Here is an 18,429-nt window from a genome sequence, read left to right on the forward strand (position 1 = left end):
TGGTCCCTAGTCTAAATTTCAGTCAATCCTGGGAAATTACTAGAAATGCAAATCCTAGGGTTCACCTCAAACTTACTAAGTCAAATTGCCCAGTAATCTTTTTCAATAAGCCCTCCAGGTGATTTGGATACAAGCTCAAATTTGAGAACCACAGTTTCTACTATTGAAATGGCCACAGCAATTGAACAGGCTTTCACAGAAGACACAAAATATTCAATAAAGGCTAGAAGAAGTGCATAACTTAATAATTAAAGAAATAATTTCACTGCCAATTAAGCTAAATAAAAATATGGGTTGGCCAGGAATCATGATAGGAAAACTGGAAATCTCAAAGTCTGTTGGTGAGGGTATCACAACCATTTGGGAAGGCAATTTGACAATAAATGTATGTATATATTTTAAAACGTTAAAGCACACACACTTCAGTTTGGCAATTCTAGTTCTTGGTATCCACACGAAAGAAATTCTGGCACAAAGCAGCATAACTTTTTTCCCATATAACAAATATAGCTTGTAATAGTCAAAAAAAACCCCACAGCCCTGGCCGGTTTGGCTCAGCGGTTAGAGCGTCGGCCTGCGGTCCGGAGAGACCCGGGTTCGGTTCCCGCTAAGGGCACGTACTTCGGTTGCAGTTTGTCCCCGGCCCTGGTTGGTCGTGTGGGTGGCAGCCACTCGATGTGTCCCTTCACGTCGATGTTTCTCTCTCTCTCTCTCTTCCTCTCTCTCCCTCCCACTCTATCTGTACAAAAAATAGAAAAATATCCTCGGGTGAGGATAAAAAAGAAAAAAAACAAACAAACAAACAAACAAAAAAACCCCACAAAAAAACGGAAAACAAAATGTTTGTCAACAGAACTGCTTAAACTAGCATATCATACTATTGAATATGTTCCACAGCTGTTAAAAAAAAAAGTAGATGAGCCCTGGCCGGTTTGGCTCAGCGGTTAGAGCGTCGGCCTGCGGTCTGGAGAGACCCGGGTTCGGTTCCCGCTAAGGGCACGTACTTCGGTTGCAGTTTGTCCCCGTCCCTGGTTGGTCGTGCGGGTGGCAGCCACTCGATGTGTCCCTTCACGTCGATGTTTCTCTCTCTCTCTCCCTTCCTCTCTCTCCCTCCCACTCTATCTGTACAAAATATGGAAAAATATCCTCAGGTGAGGATAAAAAAAAAAAGTAGATGATTTTATATGTTCAAAAAGGAAACATCTCCATGGTGGCCTATCTCATCAAAGAAGGCAAAGTGGCCACAGGCACTTAGATAAGCTCTTTCTCAAAAATCCCATAATAATGACACTACAGAGATTTTTTTTTTTCTTTTAAAGAGGCCTAAACCAGAACACCAACTTACACCATACACGAGAATAAACTCAAAATAGATAAAAGACTTAAATGTGAGTCGTGAATCCATACAAATTCTAGAAAAAAATGTAGGCAACAAAATCTCACACATCATACGCAGCAGAATTTTCACTGATACATCACCTAAGGCAACAGAAACATAGAAAAAATTGAACACATGGGACTACATCAAACTAAAAAGCTTCTGCACAGCACAGGAAACCACCATCAAAATGGAAAGGAAACCCACTCTATAGGAGAGCATAATTACCAATGATACATCGGATAAGGGGTTAATTTCCAAAATAAATAGAGTCCTCTACAACTCAACAAAAGAAAGACAAAGAACCCAATTAAAAAATGGGCAGAGAAACTAAATAGACACCTCATCAAACAGAACATACAAATGGCCAAGAGACCTATGAAGAAATGCTCAACATCACTAATCATCAGAGAGATGCAAATTAAAACAACAATGAGGTATCACCTCACACCTGTCAGAATGGCCGCCATCAACAAATCATCAAACAACAAGTGTTGGCGAGGTTGTGGAGAAAAGGGGACTCTAGAACACTGCTGGTGGGAATGCAGACTGGTACAGTCACTGTGGAAAACATTATAGTGTTACCTCAAAAAATTAAAAATTGAACTACCATTTGACCCAGTGATCCCACTTCTAGGAATATACCCTAAGAAACCTGAAACACCAAACAGAAAGAATATATGTACCCCTATGTTCATAGCAGCACTATTTACAATAGCTAAAATTTGGAAACAACCCAAGTGCCCATCAGTAGATGAGTGGATTAAAAAGCTGTGGTACATGTACACAATGGAATACTATGCAGCTGTAAGAAGGAAAGATCTTTTATCCTTTATGATGGCATGGAAGGACCTGGAGAATATTATGCTAAGTGAAACAAGTCAAGTAGAGAAAGACAAATATCACATGATCTCACTTATTTGTGGAATATAATGAACTAAACAAACTGCTGAACAAAATTAACCCAGAGACATAGAGGTGGGGTACAGACTGACAAGCCTCAGAGGAAGGGGGGTTTGTGGGGGAAGAGATACACCACAGAACTTACATGCATGTATGCATGACCAATGAAATAGACTACAAAGCTGGGGATAGGGCAGGGGGAAGGGAAGGAGGGTGTTAATGGGAGAAAAATGAGAAATATCTGTAACAAAAACAAATTAATAAATAAAAAATTAAAAAATAAATAAATAAAGAGGCCTAAATCTAAAAAAACAACAAAGAAAAAAAGACCACAGTAATAGGATTTGAAGGCTGGAGAACATGTAGATAAATGTCACTGACTTAGCAGAAAGACCCAAGAACCTCAAATCCTCAGTCACAATAAAGTAAGCAGAGAACCAATCTAATCCACTCTATAGGACACCCAGAAGTCTCAGGAGTGGTTATATCATGTTGGAGTAAACGTGAAAAAAATTAAAAAAAAGACTTGCTGAAGTCTGTTTAAGAAATGGTTCCATGGCCCTGGCCGGTTTGGCTCAGCGGTTAGAGCGTCGGCCTGCGGTCCGGAGAGACCCGGGTTCGGTTCCCGCTAAGGGCACGTACTTCGGTTGCAGTTTGTCCCCGGCCCTGGTTGGTCGTGCGGGTGGCAGCCGCTCGATGTGTCCCTTCACATCGATGTTTCTCTCTCTCTCTCCCTTCCTCTCTCTCCCTCCCACTCTATCTGTACAAGAAATGGAAAAATATCCTCGGGTGAGGATAAAAAAAAAAAAAAAAAAAAGAAATGGTTCCATGGATCCCCACCCCTCAATACACAGAGCCAGTGAACTGCCTTCCTCAGACCCAGCAATAAATCAGGAAGGCTTATTGTTTGGGTAGGTCTAAGGAGTGATGGAAACAGCACTACCAAGAGTGTCACAGTTTACTGAAAATAGGAAAATCGAGTGAAGATTATATACTAAATGTGAGACTCAACAGTCTTCTCCAGCTTGGCTCCCAAAATGCTGGCAGCCAGGTATTTACCCTCCTAGCAGGAGACTGGAAGGCTCCACTCTGGGGAATCAAACAAAGAAAGAAGAACCTAAAATTTTTCATATCATAATCTCCCCAAATATAATAAAAGCTTTCAAATGTCCTATTTTTAAATGTGAGCAAATCACCAGTCATATAAGAGAGCACCTAATATGAAAGACCCAGACAAACACACAAACAAAAATTAACACAGAGGAAACATATAATGAATAAAGGTAAAATCTTCAAGAAAAACTGCCACTATTACTAATAAGCTCAGAGAAAAAAGATATTACTCCATGATGTAGAAAAAAAAAACAAAAAAAAAACATTAAAAGGGGATAAACATAGAATAGAAAATATGTTCTAGAAAGTAAAAAATGAGCCCTGGCTTGGTTGGTTGAGTGTTGTCCCATCCACCAAAAGGTTGCCGGTTCGATGTCTGGTCAAGGTACATGCCCAGGTTGAGTTTGGTCCCCTGTCGAGGTGTGTAGGGGGTCCAATTGACCAATGTTTCTTTCTCACCTTTTTGCTTCTCTCTCTCTCCCTCTACCACTCCCTCTCCATTCCTCTCTCTAAAATCAATAAAAACATCTTTTAAGAAAGAAAAAGAGAAACTAAAAAATGATGGCAGGAAAAAAAAAATTCAACTGAAAGTGTAGAAAATCATGTTAATGAAATCTCACATAAAGTAGAAAATTAAAACCAATATATGAAAACTAGAAAAAAGAATATTAGTACACCAGTCAAGAGGTCCATCATCTTAATATCAGATGTTACAGAAAGATAAACAGATTAGGAAATCAAATTAATTTAAGGAACAATTTCTAACATTTAAAATTTCATAAATTGGGACAAAAATTGATTCACCAAATATCTGGGTGGTGGGAAAGAGGGGTTCACATGCAAAGGTCAGGAATCAGAATAGCTTCAGACTTTACCAGGAACAATGAAAGCTAGAAAGCAATGAGGTCTTCAAAATTTACAAATATAACTGTCAAGAAAAATTACAGTCATTTTAAGATCAAAATGCTTATGCAACTGGTCAAACATCTTTTACAAAATTATCTATCCCTCCTTAATTTATGATACCACCTTTAGCATATAGTTATGTATTAGTATTTTGCTTACCTTTAACAGAAAATTTAATTGCTTTAGATGGTAGTGGTCTTCCAGCATAAGTGTCTGCATTACTTTCATTCAATACAACTTGTAATTTCAGTGTATAATTCCCTAACTTTTGAATATTTTCTGGAAAAATAAAAAAGAAATTATGAATCAAGTCAACGTAATACTGATATAATTTTTAACATTCAAAATAACTCACCCATTTTTTTAAACCAGTAAGGCCATTTTCCTCCATGTTGACTAATATGTGAAATGATTTCTTTATTTCCACTTGAAGCTTAATAAAAGAAAAAAACAAGCATTTATGCCTGTGAAACTGAATACAGAACATGAATATAAAATGTCACGATAGCATCAAATATTCCTTTTTTTGCTATAATCTTTAAAAATTAATTTGAAACATTGAAAGATCTAAAGCTACCCTATGCCTGTTAACAGTATAATGAAAATTTGCTAATTCAGCACACTAAATTCCTTTATTTTAATTCTTAAAAGTTATCTGTAAATATGCTTAAATAAAAAAGTCAAAATAATACAGAGATATATTTTGATATTAAAATTCATTTCCTTCAAATATTTTTTTGAAGGGGGGTGTTGTTCCAGATGTCAGCAGAGTAAGGGGATCTTGCTCACAACACCTCTCAGAATGAAACTGAAAATTATAGCTAAACAGGGGAACAATCATCCTGAAATACTAACAGGAGACTATCCAAAAAGAAGACTTTTTTTTTCTTTATTCATTTTTAGAGAAAGAGAAAGGGAGAGGGGGAGAGAGACAGAAACATCGATGAGAGAGAACACTGACTGGCCACCTCCTGCATGCTCCCCACTGGAGATTTGACCCACAACCTGGGTATGTGCCCTGACCGGAAATCAAACCAGCGATCTCTTGGTACATGGGTTGACACTCAACCACTGAGCTACACCGGCCTGGCTGAAGAGAAGACCTTTAATCAAGGACTGCAGAAGCCACATCAAGACTACACTAGTACAACTTGAATGATGTGGATGGAGTTGAGCCTGACAGTCAGCTACCCTGAGTATTGATCCCACACAAATGGAAATAAAAACCAAAAAAAAAAATGCTGGAGTCACAATACTCATATCTAAAAAATAAACTTTTAAAACAAAAGCCATAATTAGAGACAAAGAAGGTCACTACACAATACAATCAGGATTGGTCCAACAGGAAAATATGACCCTTGTAAACATATATACAACCCAATATAGGAGCACTTAAATCTATATAAAAACAAAACTCTTGGTGGACTTTAAGGGAGAGATCAACAACAATACAGTCCTCACTGGGGACTTTAAGACCCCACTGACATCACGAATAGATTTTAGATACAAAAAAAAAAATCAACAAGGAAACAATGACCTTAAACAATACTCTACATCAGATGGATTTAATTACTATTTACAGAAAATTTCATCCCAAAGCAGCAGAATATACATTCTTCTCAAGTGCACATGGAACATTCTAAAAAATAGACCACATGTTAGGACAACAAAATAAAACTTAACAGATTTAAGAAGATTTAAATCTCATCAAACATCTCAGATCACAATAGCATGAAACCAGAAATCAACTACAATTAAAAATAATTCAAAAACATTCAATACAAAAGATTAATGGAGGCTAAATAGCATGTTATTAAAAAGTGAATGGATGACCATTGAGATCAAGGAATAAAAAAACTTCCTGAAAACAAATGAAAATGAACACACAACAACCCAAAATCTATGGGAGACAGCAAAACAGTCCTGAGAAGGAAGTTCATACCATTACATGCCCATCTCAAGAAACAAACAAAAAAAAACCCTCAAATAAACATTCTAACTCTACAACTAATAGAATTAAAAAGAGAACAAGAAGATAAGCTCAGAATGAGTAGAAGGAAGAAAATATTAAGATTAGAGTGGAAATAAATGACATAGAGACTGCAAACACAATACAAAAGATTAATGAAACCAAGAGCTGGTACACTGAAAAGATAAATAAGACTCATTAAGAAACAAAGAGACAGGACCCAAATAAATGAAATCAGAAATGAAAGAGGCGAAGTAACAACTGACAACATAGAAATACAAAGGATTGTAAGACAACACTATGAACAATTATATGCTAATGAATGGGACAACCTGGACCAAATGGACAAATTTCTAGAAAAATTCAATCTTCCAAAACTGAATGATGAAAAATCAGAAAACCTGAATAGGCTGTTAACAACTGATGATATTAAAACAGTAAAAAAAAAAAAACTTCCAGCAAACAAAAGTCCTGGATCAGATGGCTTCACAGGCAAGTTTTACCAAACATTCAAAGAAGAACTAACACCTATGTTCCTCAAACGATACCAAAACCAGATAAAGACACTATAAAGTAAGTTAAAGGCCAATATTCCTGATGAACACAAATGCTTAAATACTCAAAAAACTATTAGCAAATCATTTTATAGAATACACTAAAAAGATCATACACTATGACTAAGTGGGATTTATTCTAGGGATGCAAGGCTGGTACAATACTTGCAAATCAATAAATGTGATACATCACATAAACAAAATGAAAGATAAAAATCACATGATCATATCAACAGATGCAGAAAAGGCATTTAACAAAATCGAGAACCCATTTATGATAAAAACTCTCAGCAAAGTGAGAACAGAGTGTCACAGCTCAACATAATAAAGACCAAATATGACAAACCTACAGCCAACATCATATTCAATGGGCAAAAACTAAAAGTGTTTCCCTTAAGATCAGGAAAAAACAGGGATGTCTGCTTTACCACTCTTGTTCAACATAGTACTGGGAGTCCTACCCATAGGAATCAGTCAAGAAGAAAAAATAAAAGGCATTGAAATCTGAAAGCAGGAAGTAAAACTGTCATTATTCACAGATGACATGGTATTGTACACAGAAAACCCTAAAGACTCCAAAAACTACTAGATTTAATGAATAAATTCTGCAAGGTAGCAGGATACAAAATTAACATCCAGTAATTGATGGAATTTTTACACACCAATAATGAACTCTCAGAAAGAGAAACTAAAAATACAATCCCATTTACAATTGTAACAAAAAAAAAAAATAAGATACCTTGGAATAAACTTCACTAAAGAGGTAAAAGACCTATATTCGGAAAATAATAGCACACTGAAGAAAGAAATAGAGGAAGAAAAAAAGTAGATGCATATACCCTGTTCATGGATTGCAAGAATTAACATCATTAAAATGTCCCTATTACCCAAAGCAATCTACAGATTCAACTCAATCCCTATTACAATACCAACAGGATATTTCACAGATCTAGAAAAAAATACTCCAAAAATGTATATGGAACCAAAAATCCCCAAGCAGCTTCATCAATCTTGAGAAAGAAAACAAAGTTGGAGGGATCACAATACTGGGTATCAAACTATACTACAAAGCCAGTGTAATCAAAACATGCTGGTACTGGCATAACAACATGTATATAGAAAAATGGAACAGAACAGAGAACCCAGAAATTGACCCATGGCATTATGGTCAATTAATATTTGACAAAGGATGAAAGAGCATACAATGGATAAAGATAGTCTACTCAATAAATGGTGCTGGGAAAATATGACAGGTACATGCAAAAAAATGAAACTAGATTACCAATTTACACCATACACAAGAATAAACTCAAAATGGATGAAAGACTTAAATATAAGTTGCAAAACTATAAAAATCCTAGAAGAAAACATAGGCAGTAAAATCTCAGACACCTCATGTAACAGTATTTTCGCCTATTAATATATCTCCTGACCCAGGGCAAGAAAAACAAAGGAAAAAAATAAACAAAGGGATTACATCAAACTAAAAAGCTTCTACACAGCAAAACAAAACATCAACAAAATGGCCCTGGCCGGTGTTGCTCAGTGGTTAGAGCATCGGCCTGTGGTCCAGAGAGACCCAGGTTCCGGGCCGGTGTTGCTCGGTGGTTAGAGCGTCGGCTTGTGGTCCAGAGAGACCCAGGTTCCGTTCCCCCTAAGGGCATGTACTTCAGTTGCAGTTTGTCCCGGCCCTGGTTGGGTTGTGCGGGTGGCAGCCACTCGATGTGTCCCTTTCACGTGGATGTTTCTCTCTGTTCCTCTCTCTCCCTCCCACTCTGTCTGAATAAAAAAATGGAAAATTGTCCTCAGGTGAGGATTAAACAAACAAAAAAAATCAACAAAATGAAAAGGGAACCCACTGTATGGGAGAACACACTCGCCAATGATACATCTGATAAGGGGTTAATTTCCAAAATATGTAAAGAACCCGTACAACTCAACAAAAGGAAGACAAACAATCCAATTAAAAAGTGGGTAAAGCCCTGGCCGGTTTGGCTCAGCAGTTAGAGCGTCCGCCTGTGGTCCAGAGAGACCTGGGTTCGGTTCCCGCTAAGGGTGTGTATCTTGGTTGCAGTTTGTGCCCGGCCCTGGTTGGTTGTGCGGGTGGCAGTCACTCGATGTGTTCCTTTCACATCGATGTTTCTCTCTTCCTCTCTCTCCCTCCCACTCTATCTGAACAAAAAACAGAAAAATGTCCTCAGGTGAGGATTAAAAAAAAAGTGGGTAAAGGACCTGAATAGACCCTTCTCCAAAGAGGACATACAGATGGCCAGCAGACATATAAAAACATGCTCTATGTCAATAATCATCAAACAGATGCAATAAAAATGACTATGAGGTCTCACCTCACACCTGCCAGAATGGCTACCATCAGTAAATTATCAAACAAGTGCTGGCGAGGGTATGGAGAAAAGGAAATTTTAGACATGCTGGTGAGAATGCAGACTGGTGCAGCCACTGTTGAAAGGGTATAGAGTTTCCTCAAAAAACTAAAAATACAACTGTTTGACTCAGCAATCCCACTTCTAGGAATATATTCTAAGAATCCTGAAACACCTATAAGAAATTATAATATACACCCCTATATTTGTAGCAGTGACAGCCCAAGTGCCCAGCAGTAGATGAGTGTATAAAAAAGCTGTGATACATTTACAATAAAATACTATGCAGCTGTAGAAAAGAAGGATCTCTTACCCCCTGCAATAGCATAGATGGACTTGGAGATTATTATACTAAACAAAATAAGCCAGTCAGAGAAAGAAAAATATCACATGATCTCACTTATATGTGGGATCTAATGAACAAAATAAACCGACAAACAAAACAGGTCGAGAGGCATGGATGCATGGAACACACTGATATATTTCAGAAGGGAGGTTAGGGGAGGGGTTGGGAAGAGATTAACCAAAGAAACCCTGGGGTAGGGTGGAGGCTGGGTAAAGTGGGGGAAAGGGAATGGGGAATGGAGGACGTCTATAAAAATGTAAATAATAAATTAAATGTTTTTTCAAGATTAAAAGATCATTGTTTATTTATGTAGAATAATCTCTAAGATCTAGAGATCTGTTAAGAGAAAAAAAGCAAGGAGTAAAAACATATTTATATAAATAAAATATGATCTCTCTTTTTAAGAAAGGGAAAAAATATGAATGCATTTCTTCTTGCTTAGGTAACAGAAAAAAACAAAATAGCCCTGGCCGGTTTGGCTCAGCGGTTAGAGCGTCGGCCTGCGGTCCTGAGAGACCCGGGTTCGGTTCCCGCTAAGGGCACGTACCTCGGTTGCAGTTTGTCCCCGGCCCTGGTTGGTCGTGCGGGTGGCAGCCACTCGGTGTGTTCCTTTCACATCGATGTTTCTCTCTCTCTCTGTTCCTCTCTCTCCCTCCCACTCTACCTGAACAAAAAATGAAAAAATGTCCTCGGGTGAGGATAAAAAAAACACAAAAAAACAAAAACAAAACAAAATAAGCCAAAAAGTAGTAAAATTACTACCTAAAGAAGGACGAAGAAATCAGCAAAGAGGAATAACATCACTTCTCTGAAATATTCTTTATTATTTTTTACTTTGGAATTATGTTAATGATTTAACATTTTTTAAAAACAATTAAAACAAAGCAATTCAGTCCTAGCCAGTTTGGCCCAGTGGTTTGAGCAACAGCCTGGACCAAAGGGTTGTGGTTTCGATTCCCAGTCAAGGGCATGTACTGGGGTTTCAGGTTCCATCCCAGGCCCCGTTCAGGGTCATGTAGGAGGCAACCAATTGATGTGTCTCTCTCACATCGATGTTTCTATCTCCCTCCTTCCCTCCCTCCCATTCTATCTAAAAATCAATGAAAAAATATCCTCTGGTGAGGATTAAAAAAAACAACACAAAGCAATTCATAAACAAAACAAAAATGTATGTCAAGTAGGTGATATAACCATGTTAAAAAGAGAATTATTTCACCCCGTCAGTGTGACTCACTGGTTGAGCATCAACCCATGCACCAAGAGGTTGCCAGCTCAATTCCTGATCACATGCCCAGGTTGAGGGTCCAATCCCCAGTGGAGGGCAAGCAGGAAGTGGCCAATCAATGTTCTCTCTCATCGATGTTTCTTCCTCTCTCTCTCTCTCAAATCAATAAAGGAAAAATATATAAAAAAAAAAAAGAAAGAATTATTTCGAGTCATGTTAGAAGTTTTTATAATTTAATAGAAAAATATGTATGTATATTTACAATTCTTTCTTCTTTATTGATTTTAGAGAGAGAGGAAGGTAGAGGGCGAGATAGAAACATCGATGTAAGAAAGAAACATTGATTGGCTGCCTCCTACATGCCCCCCTTCTGGGGATATGGCCCACAACCTGGGCAAGCATGTGCCCTGATCTGGACTCAAACCAGGACCTCTCAGTCCATGGGATGACGCTCAGTCCACTAAGCCACACCGGTCGGACAAGTTTTTATCTTTTAGGGCAAGTGGTTCAACAACTTCTTTATTGCCCATGGCTACTTCATTCTAGAAAGGCAGTTAGGTAGCTGTGACAAAGAATGTATGACACATCAAAACCTAAATATTTACTACACAATCCTTCACAAATACTTTGCCACTTCTGCTCGAGAGAGGAAAGACACATTTAATAAATAACAGTTTCCAGCTATAAAAACAAATTAAAGGAAATAAATATGAAACTAGAAAAAAGTAACAGAAAATATCTATCATTATTATTAGAAGCCTCTCTGACAGTGACAATCTGAAACCTGAGAAAAAAGCTTATCAAAGATTTGGTATTTGAATGTTTAAGGCAAAAGAAACATATGCAAAGAAAGGTTCAGAGGTGGGAAAATTGGACTTGTATAGCAACAAAAAGAATGCAATTATGATTAGGAGTATGGTAAGTGAGGATGAAAATGGTATGAAATGAAGTTAAAGAGGGAGACAGGGTTAGAGCATGAGGAAGTCTTGCGGACCTATTAAAAGCTCACAGCTAACAAACATCATACCCAATGAAAGACTGAAAGCTTTACTTCTATTCAACACATGAAGTCCTAGCCACAGCAATCAGATCAAATTTTTAAAAAAATACATTTTGGAAAAAAAGAAATAAAAAGATCTCTGTTCATATATGCCAGTATCATATATATAAGAGACCCTAAAGATTTTATTAAAACATTGTTAAAATTAAGCAAACTTGCAGGATACAAAATCAAACTCATGTATTGTTGAGATGACAAGAATACCCAACTGATCTACAGAGTCGAGTCAGCATAATCCCTATAAAACCACAATGCCATATTTTGCAGAAATAGAAAACCCATTCTAAATTCATATACAATCTCAAGAGACCCAAAGGGCCAAAATAATCTTAAAAATAAAGAACAAAATTGAAGGGCTTGTAATAAACAGTGTGGTATTATTCAGCCATAAAATAAAATCATGAATGGAGCTAGAGAGTATTTATTATAGTTATGTAAAATATCACATAATTTCACTCGTGGAATTATGTGAAATCTAAGAAAACTAATAAACAAACAAAACAAAAAACAGAAACAGACTCATAGATACAAGACTTGGTGTTTACCTGAGAGGGGAAGGGTTGGAGGGTGGGCAAAATAGGTGAAGTGAATTAAGAAAGGTACAAACTTCCAGTTATAAAGTAAGTTGTGCGATGTAATGTACTGCACAGGGAATATAGTCAATAACAGGTGAAGAACTTTGTATGGTGACAGATGATAACTAGATTTATAGTGGTAACCATTTCATAATGTATATAAATATTGGAATCACTTATGATGTACATCCGAAGCTAATAGAATATTGTAAATTAATTGTTTGCCAATAAAAAAATTTTTAAACCAACCCACAAAAAAACCCAAAACAGTGTGGTTCTGTTATGACAGACATATAGACCACAGGAATACAATACAGTGCCCAGAAATAAACCCTTGCATATATGGTTAAAAGATACTTGACAAGGGTACCAAGACCATTCAATGGGGAAAGAAGTCTTTTTCACAAATGGTGCTGGGAAAATTGAATATCTCCATGAAAAAGAAGTTAACCATATACCAAAAAAAAAAAAAGACGTTAATCTATATAAAAGTTAACTCAAAATGGATCAAATAACAAATGTAGGAGCTAAAACAGCAGAATTCATAGAAATAAACATTTAAGAAAAGGTTCATGACTTTGGATTTGGCAATAACTTCTTGAATATGACCTCAAAAGCAAAGGCAACAACAACAGAAATAGACAAATTGGACTATATTAAAATTTAAAACTCTTCTACATCAAAGAACAATCAATAGTGTAAAGAGGCAACTCACAGAATGGAAGAAAATAGCTACAAATCATATATCTGACAAGGGGTTATTGGCCAAAACATATAAAGAACTTCTACAACTCAACCACCACCACCACCACCACCACCACCACCAAACAATCTGATTTTAAAATGGGCAACAGGACTTGAATAGATATTTCTCAAATAAGATGTAGAGATGGCCAATAAGCATATGAAAAGATGCTCAAATTCACTGATCATTAGAGAAATGCAAAATCAAAACCACAATAAGATACCATTCATAACAACTAGGATGCTTTTATCAAAATAAAACAAAAAATAACATGTTGGCAAGGATGTAGAGATACTGAAACGCTTCTATACTGCTGATGGGAATGTAAAATGGTATAGTCACTGTGGAAAATAGCATGGCAGCTCCTCAGAAAGTTGCACACAGAATTATCATATGATCCAGCAACTCCACATTTGGGTATATATCCAAAATAACAGAAATTGAGGACTCACATAGATATTTGTACACCAATTTGTACAGCAGCATTGTTCACAATAGCTAAAATGTGAAAGAAACCCAAGTGTCCACCAGTAGATAAATGGATAAACAAAATGTGGCACATACAGGCCTGGCCAATGTGGCTCAGTTGGTCAGGCATCCTCCCATGCACCAAAAGGTTGCTGGTTTGATTCCTGATCAGAGCACATGCCTATGTTGCAGGCTCGATCCCCAGTACGGGACGTGCAGGAGGAGGCTGCTGATCATGTTCTGCTCTTGCATTGATGATTCTCTCTCCCTCTCTTTCTCCCTTCCTCACTCTCTAAAAATCAATAAAAAGTCTTTTTTAAAAATGTGGTATATACATACAATGGAATATTATTTAAACTTAAAAATAAAATCCTGACACATGCAATAATATGGATGGAATTTGAAGAGATTATGCTAAGTGAAATATGGTACATACGAAGAACAGATATTGTATGGTTCTATTTACATAAGACACCTAAAACAAGTCAAATTCACAGAGACAGAAAGTAGAACAAGGGATGAGGAAAAGAGTAATGGAAAGTTACTACAGAGTTTCGGCTGGGATGATGAAAAAGTTCTGGAGGTGGATAGTAGTAATGGTTATACACCAACAGCATAAATGTACTGCCACTAAACTGTACATTTAAAAATGGTTAAGATGGCCCAGCTGGTGTGTTTACTGGTTGAGTGTTGACACATGCACCAAGAGGTCACCAGTTTGATTCCCGGTCAGGGCACATGCCCAGGTTGTGGGCCAGATCCCCAGTGGGGGACATGCAAAAAGGGGCCAATTGATGTTCTCTCTCATTGATGCTTCTCTCTCTCCCTTCCTCTCTCTCTAAAATCAGTTTAAAAAGTATTTTAAAAAAATGGTTAAGATGGTATATTTATGTTATATATATTTTACCACAATAAAAATATTTTTTTAAATTTATTTAAAAATTCAGAGTTGGAAATAAACGCATTGAATAAAATACGATATCTCCAAAATCCATGGACCAGACACAAGTATATAGTGATAGAACAAATTATTAACACTATAAAGTGAAAATACTTTTAGGTAATCAAGACAAAAACAATGGACAAAAAAGTTAGCAAGGTGATTCAAGATGAGCAATAATACCCAGTTCTTTTCTCTTTACCCAAGAGTGGGCCAGGTTTATTATGTGAACCAAGTACTTTTGGCCCACAGGTTCGGAGCCACAGTGTTTTCTACTTAGAGGAGATTTTAAAGATAATCTAAATTCCTATCCAGTACAAACTACTATACATATATTTTAGACCATACTTACCTATACGGGTAAATTCAGAATCGAGTGTTTAAACAACAAACAAACAACAACAACAAAAAAAACCTGTCAAAATATTATCAATTAAAAAACTCAAATTATTTACTACATACTTGAAATTCCTAACTTTAATAAAATCCAATGTGCCACCCTGGCCGGTATGGCTCAGCAGTTAGAGCGTCAGCCCATGGACCAAAGAGTCGCAGATTTGATTCCCAGTCAAGGGTATGTACCTGGGTTGCAGGTTTAAGCTCCAGCCCCAGCTGGGGTCATGTGGGAGGCAACCAATCAATGTGCCTCTCTCACATCAATGTTTCTCTCTCTCTCCCTCCTTCCCTTCAACTCTATCTAAAAATCAATGGAAAAATATCCTCGGGTGAGGATTAAAAACAACAACAAAAAAATCCTATGTGCTTTTCAGATTGCTTAGTTATCAATAATTTAGGAAGATATTAAAATATGTATTACACATTTAAGAACAATATTAAAGACCCAAATTAATTTCTATACTTACAATGTAATATAACTTTGAGCTCAACCAAGAGTTTCTTTGACCCTCCGTGACTTGTTCCTGGAAGCTTTTGCATTGCTTCCCCTTTTTTATTCAGTATTTCAATCCTTAATGCACCTATTAGTCCAAAATGTAAAATAAGAGTGTCTTAGTTACAACCCAAAGAATCTGATGAATCTGCTAAGTGTTCACATTGTAATTTAATTTTTCATGGTCTTTTACATACTGGGAATGTAAGACACAAGAAAAAACAAATCAAAAACATACCAATGGGGGTTCCAGCAGGCCTAATCTCATTTGGCAGTAATTCATCTCCTTCAGGCCAAGTTACTGACAATCTATCAGGAAGCCTAGTAAGAAACCAGCATATTAATGTTTCACAGACTGTGCAAATTATGGTCTTAATTTGAAAAATAGTTATTAGAAACTTTAATATTTATTTCTCATGTATTTTGAAAGATTAAATCTGAAATTCTATATGACTAATAATCTAAAAGTTTTCTCCTCCCTAAACATCACTGTGACTACTGAAAAGTCAAGCAAAACCTCTTGGTATTAAGAGCCAGAAATTGTCAGTTTTTCATGATTTTTCTATTTATTTATAGTATAAGTTACCCTTTGGAGATAGAATAAACTCTTAAGAACAGAAGAATTATCAGTGAGATTCAGTGAGAATCAAAATGACTGCATCATTAGCTATACAAGAGTCACAGATAAGAGTATTGTTTTTCTATATCCTTTCACATGTTTTGTACTAATCTTTACCTCTCAGAAGTGACTACAATCATCTTTCTGTTGCATGCCAAAGTTGTTTTTTCTAAAACATGCTCTAATCACAATGCCTGTAATAGTGACACTTTAGATATATAAAATTTCCTTTTTTTGTTAAACAAATATGGATTTCTATTTTTATAAAAAGAGCTCTCAACTTTTTAATATTAAGAAGTTTGTCACAATATATACATCTAGAGTATACTTAAGAATAGTTAAAAGCACTATGATCCACCCTCCTGATTTTTCTTATTTTTATCATGCATCTTGAAATGTGAATTACCTTGCCATTTCATCTTCTACATATTTTTTTACAGCTTTCTCAGCAACTGTCCTATCCAGCTTTGCAATTGGCACAATTCTTGTTTCATCATACAGTGCTCGAGGTTCCTGAATCAATAAAGTAAATTTATACCAGCCTTTCAAAGAAAACTGTTCAAATTTAGCTGCAATAAAAACATTCACTTATTTCTTCCAAAGAAATACATTTAACCTCATTAAATATATAAATAAAAATAGTTATTACATTAGACCTCAATGTTTATTTCTATTTTTCATGTTACTTCCTTAGGCCTAATTAAATACCATTCCAATATCAACAAGAGCATGGTATAGAGATAAAACCCACTCGAGTTTTGGAAACATTCATTCTTAGGACAGAATTCTGGCTCCAGTGTTTACTAGTTTGTGGGCCTTGGATAAAATGTGCACTTTACAAAATCACTGTGATAATTAGCAATATATATGCATTTGTTAAACATTGGGCATACGATGTTAAATTCTATAAATTATTAAAAATACCATATATGAAATATAAATATTCATGCTAACACTACTTTATCCAATGGAAAAACCAAATGCAAGCAAAATACTGTACCTTTATTTCTACATATAAGCAAAAGTAAGTGGTACCAACTGGCTTTCAATAATTTTGTATTACTTGCTTCTTACCATTGCAATTTGAACCTCTCCTCCTGTAGCATATACTTCTCCATCATGATCACCATAAAGAAAAAACTTTTCTATGCTTCCGTAGTAGAGAGGAAGTGTCTTGACTGTCTTGACCTAATATTTCATTTTGAAAAAAGGCTTTAGTGTTAATATTTACTAAGAGAAACAAGTTTAATATAATAATTATTCACAGAACCATTTTATACAAAGGGAAAAATTTGGTATCTGTCATTATAAAAATCAATTTAAAAAAAGAATTCTATTAGTCTAATAAAGTTGATACTGTGAAGTTCTTTACTTACTCCCAACATATTTTGTGAAGACACAGTACCTTTTTCATACAAAATGTCATAGCTGTGCATGTGTCTAAAAGGTCCATAACTCCTCCCTCCTCCAAAGCCAATTATTATAAATGCCAAAGTATCTCAAACCTTTTCCCCCTCATAAAATCTGGCTTACAGACTATGAAAACTCCAACAAGTTATCATTTTTTCAAATAAATTAGGTCAAAACTTGCCTACAGTATTTCTTTTCCTTACATGGCTTGAAAAATCTAAGGGTAATTTCCATCACCCCAATTTTGAAATTCCCAACAAGGACTACAAGAGTTTACACCCAATCTACCTTTCCAATTTCATTTCTAAACTATTTCTCTTTACACCCAACTTGACTGCTTGTTGTTTCCCTGAACTTACCCATATCTTTGTCTATGATCAAATTACTTCTCTGAGAAAGCATTTTACTTAACCACCACAAAGAATTTAACAAATCTGATCACTCCCTCCTTCTTATAACTCTTCACTTGACTTCAGGTATACAATATTCTTCTCATTTCATCAGCTACCCTTTTCATTCTAATCCCTAAGTGTTAGAAAAACAACACTGTAGCTACACGCAGTAGTTCTAGGTGACTGCATCCAATTCCAAGGTTTTAAATATATGACAATGACTCTCACTTCACGGAGAGAATGGATGCCTTTCTACCTCTGTAATAATCTGTGAAAACCTGAGCCTCCCCTTCTTTCAAGGTCCTTACAAATGCCATTTCTTGCCCAAAGACTTTCATGATTTACTCTCTTCTCTTAGGCCCATTCAAAGTCAGATAATTTTCACCTCTCCATCTAAACTGTCAAAGAACTATTCATCCACTTTCCATAGCAGTTATCCCATTCTGACCTATTATTATTTATGTTCAGGTTATCTACTATTCGGCTGTAATATCCCTAAGGAAAAAACACAAATAGATCTCTACATTCTTCACAACACAGTCAATAAGCATAGTAA

The 18,429-nt window shown here is 36.1% G+C and overlaps 1 protein-coding gene across 3 annotated transcripts in view; it reads right to left on the reverse strand.

Annotated features, from left to right (window-relative positions):
• Window positions 1-18,429, reverse strand: part of SMCHD1 (structural maintenance of chromosomes flexible hinge domain containing 1) — a 171,955-nt gene that overhangs the window by 88,708 nt on the left and 64,818 nt on the right. For all 3 annotated transcript variants that reach the window (XR_004957081.1, XM_036245063.1, XM_036245064.1), the window contains exons 14-19: window positions 17,146-17,259; window positions 16,478-16,584; window positions 15,691-15,773; window positions 15,427-15,540; window positions 4,656-4,733; window positions 4,460-4,579 (exon numbers count right to left, since the gene is read on the reverse strand). Coding sequence is in view for 2 of the 3 variants with exons in the window: in XM_036245063.1 (XP_036100956.1) it covers window positions 4,460-4,579; window positions 4,656-4,733; window positions 15,427-15,540; window positions 15,691-15,773; window positions 16,478-16,584; window positions 17,146-17,259 (616 nt within the window). In the remaining variant the exon portion in view is untranslated. The remainder of the gene's footprint in view (window positions 1-4,459; window positions 4,580-4,655; window positions 4,734-15,426; window positions 15,541-15,690; window positions 15,774-16,477; window positions 16,585-17,145; window positions 17,260-18,429) is intronic.

This window comes from Molossus molossus, unplaced genomic scaffold (genome assembly GCF_014108415.1).
Source record: "Molossus molossus isolate mMolMol1 unplaced genomic scaffold, mMolMol1.p scaffold_m16_p_6, whole genome shotgun sequence".
Lineage (NCBI taxonomy): Eukaryota > Metazoa > Chordata > Mammalia > Chiroptera > Molossidae > Molossus > Molossus molossus.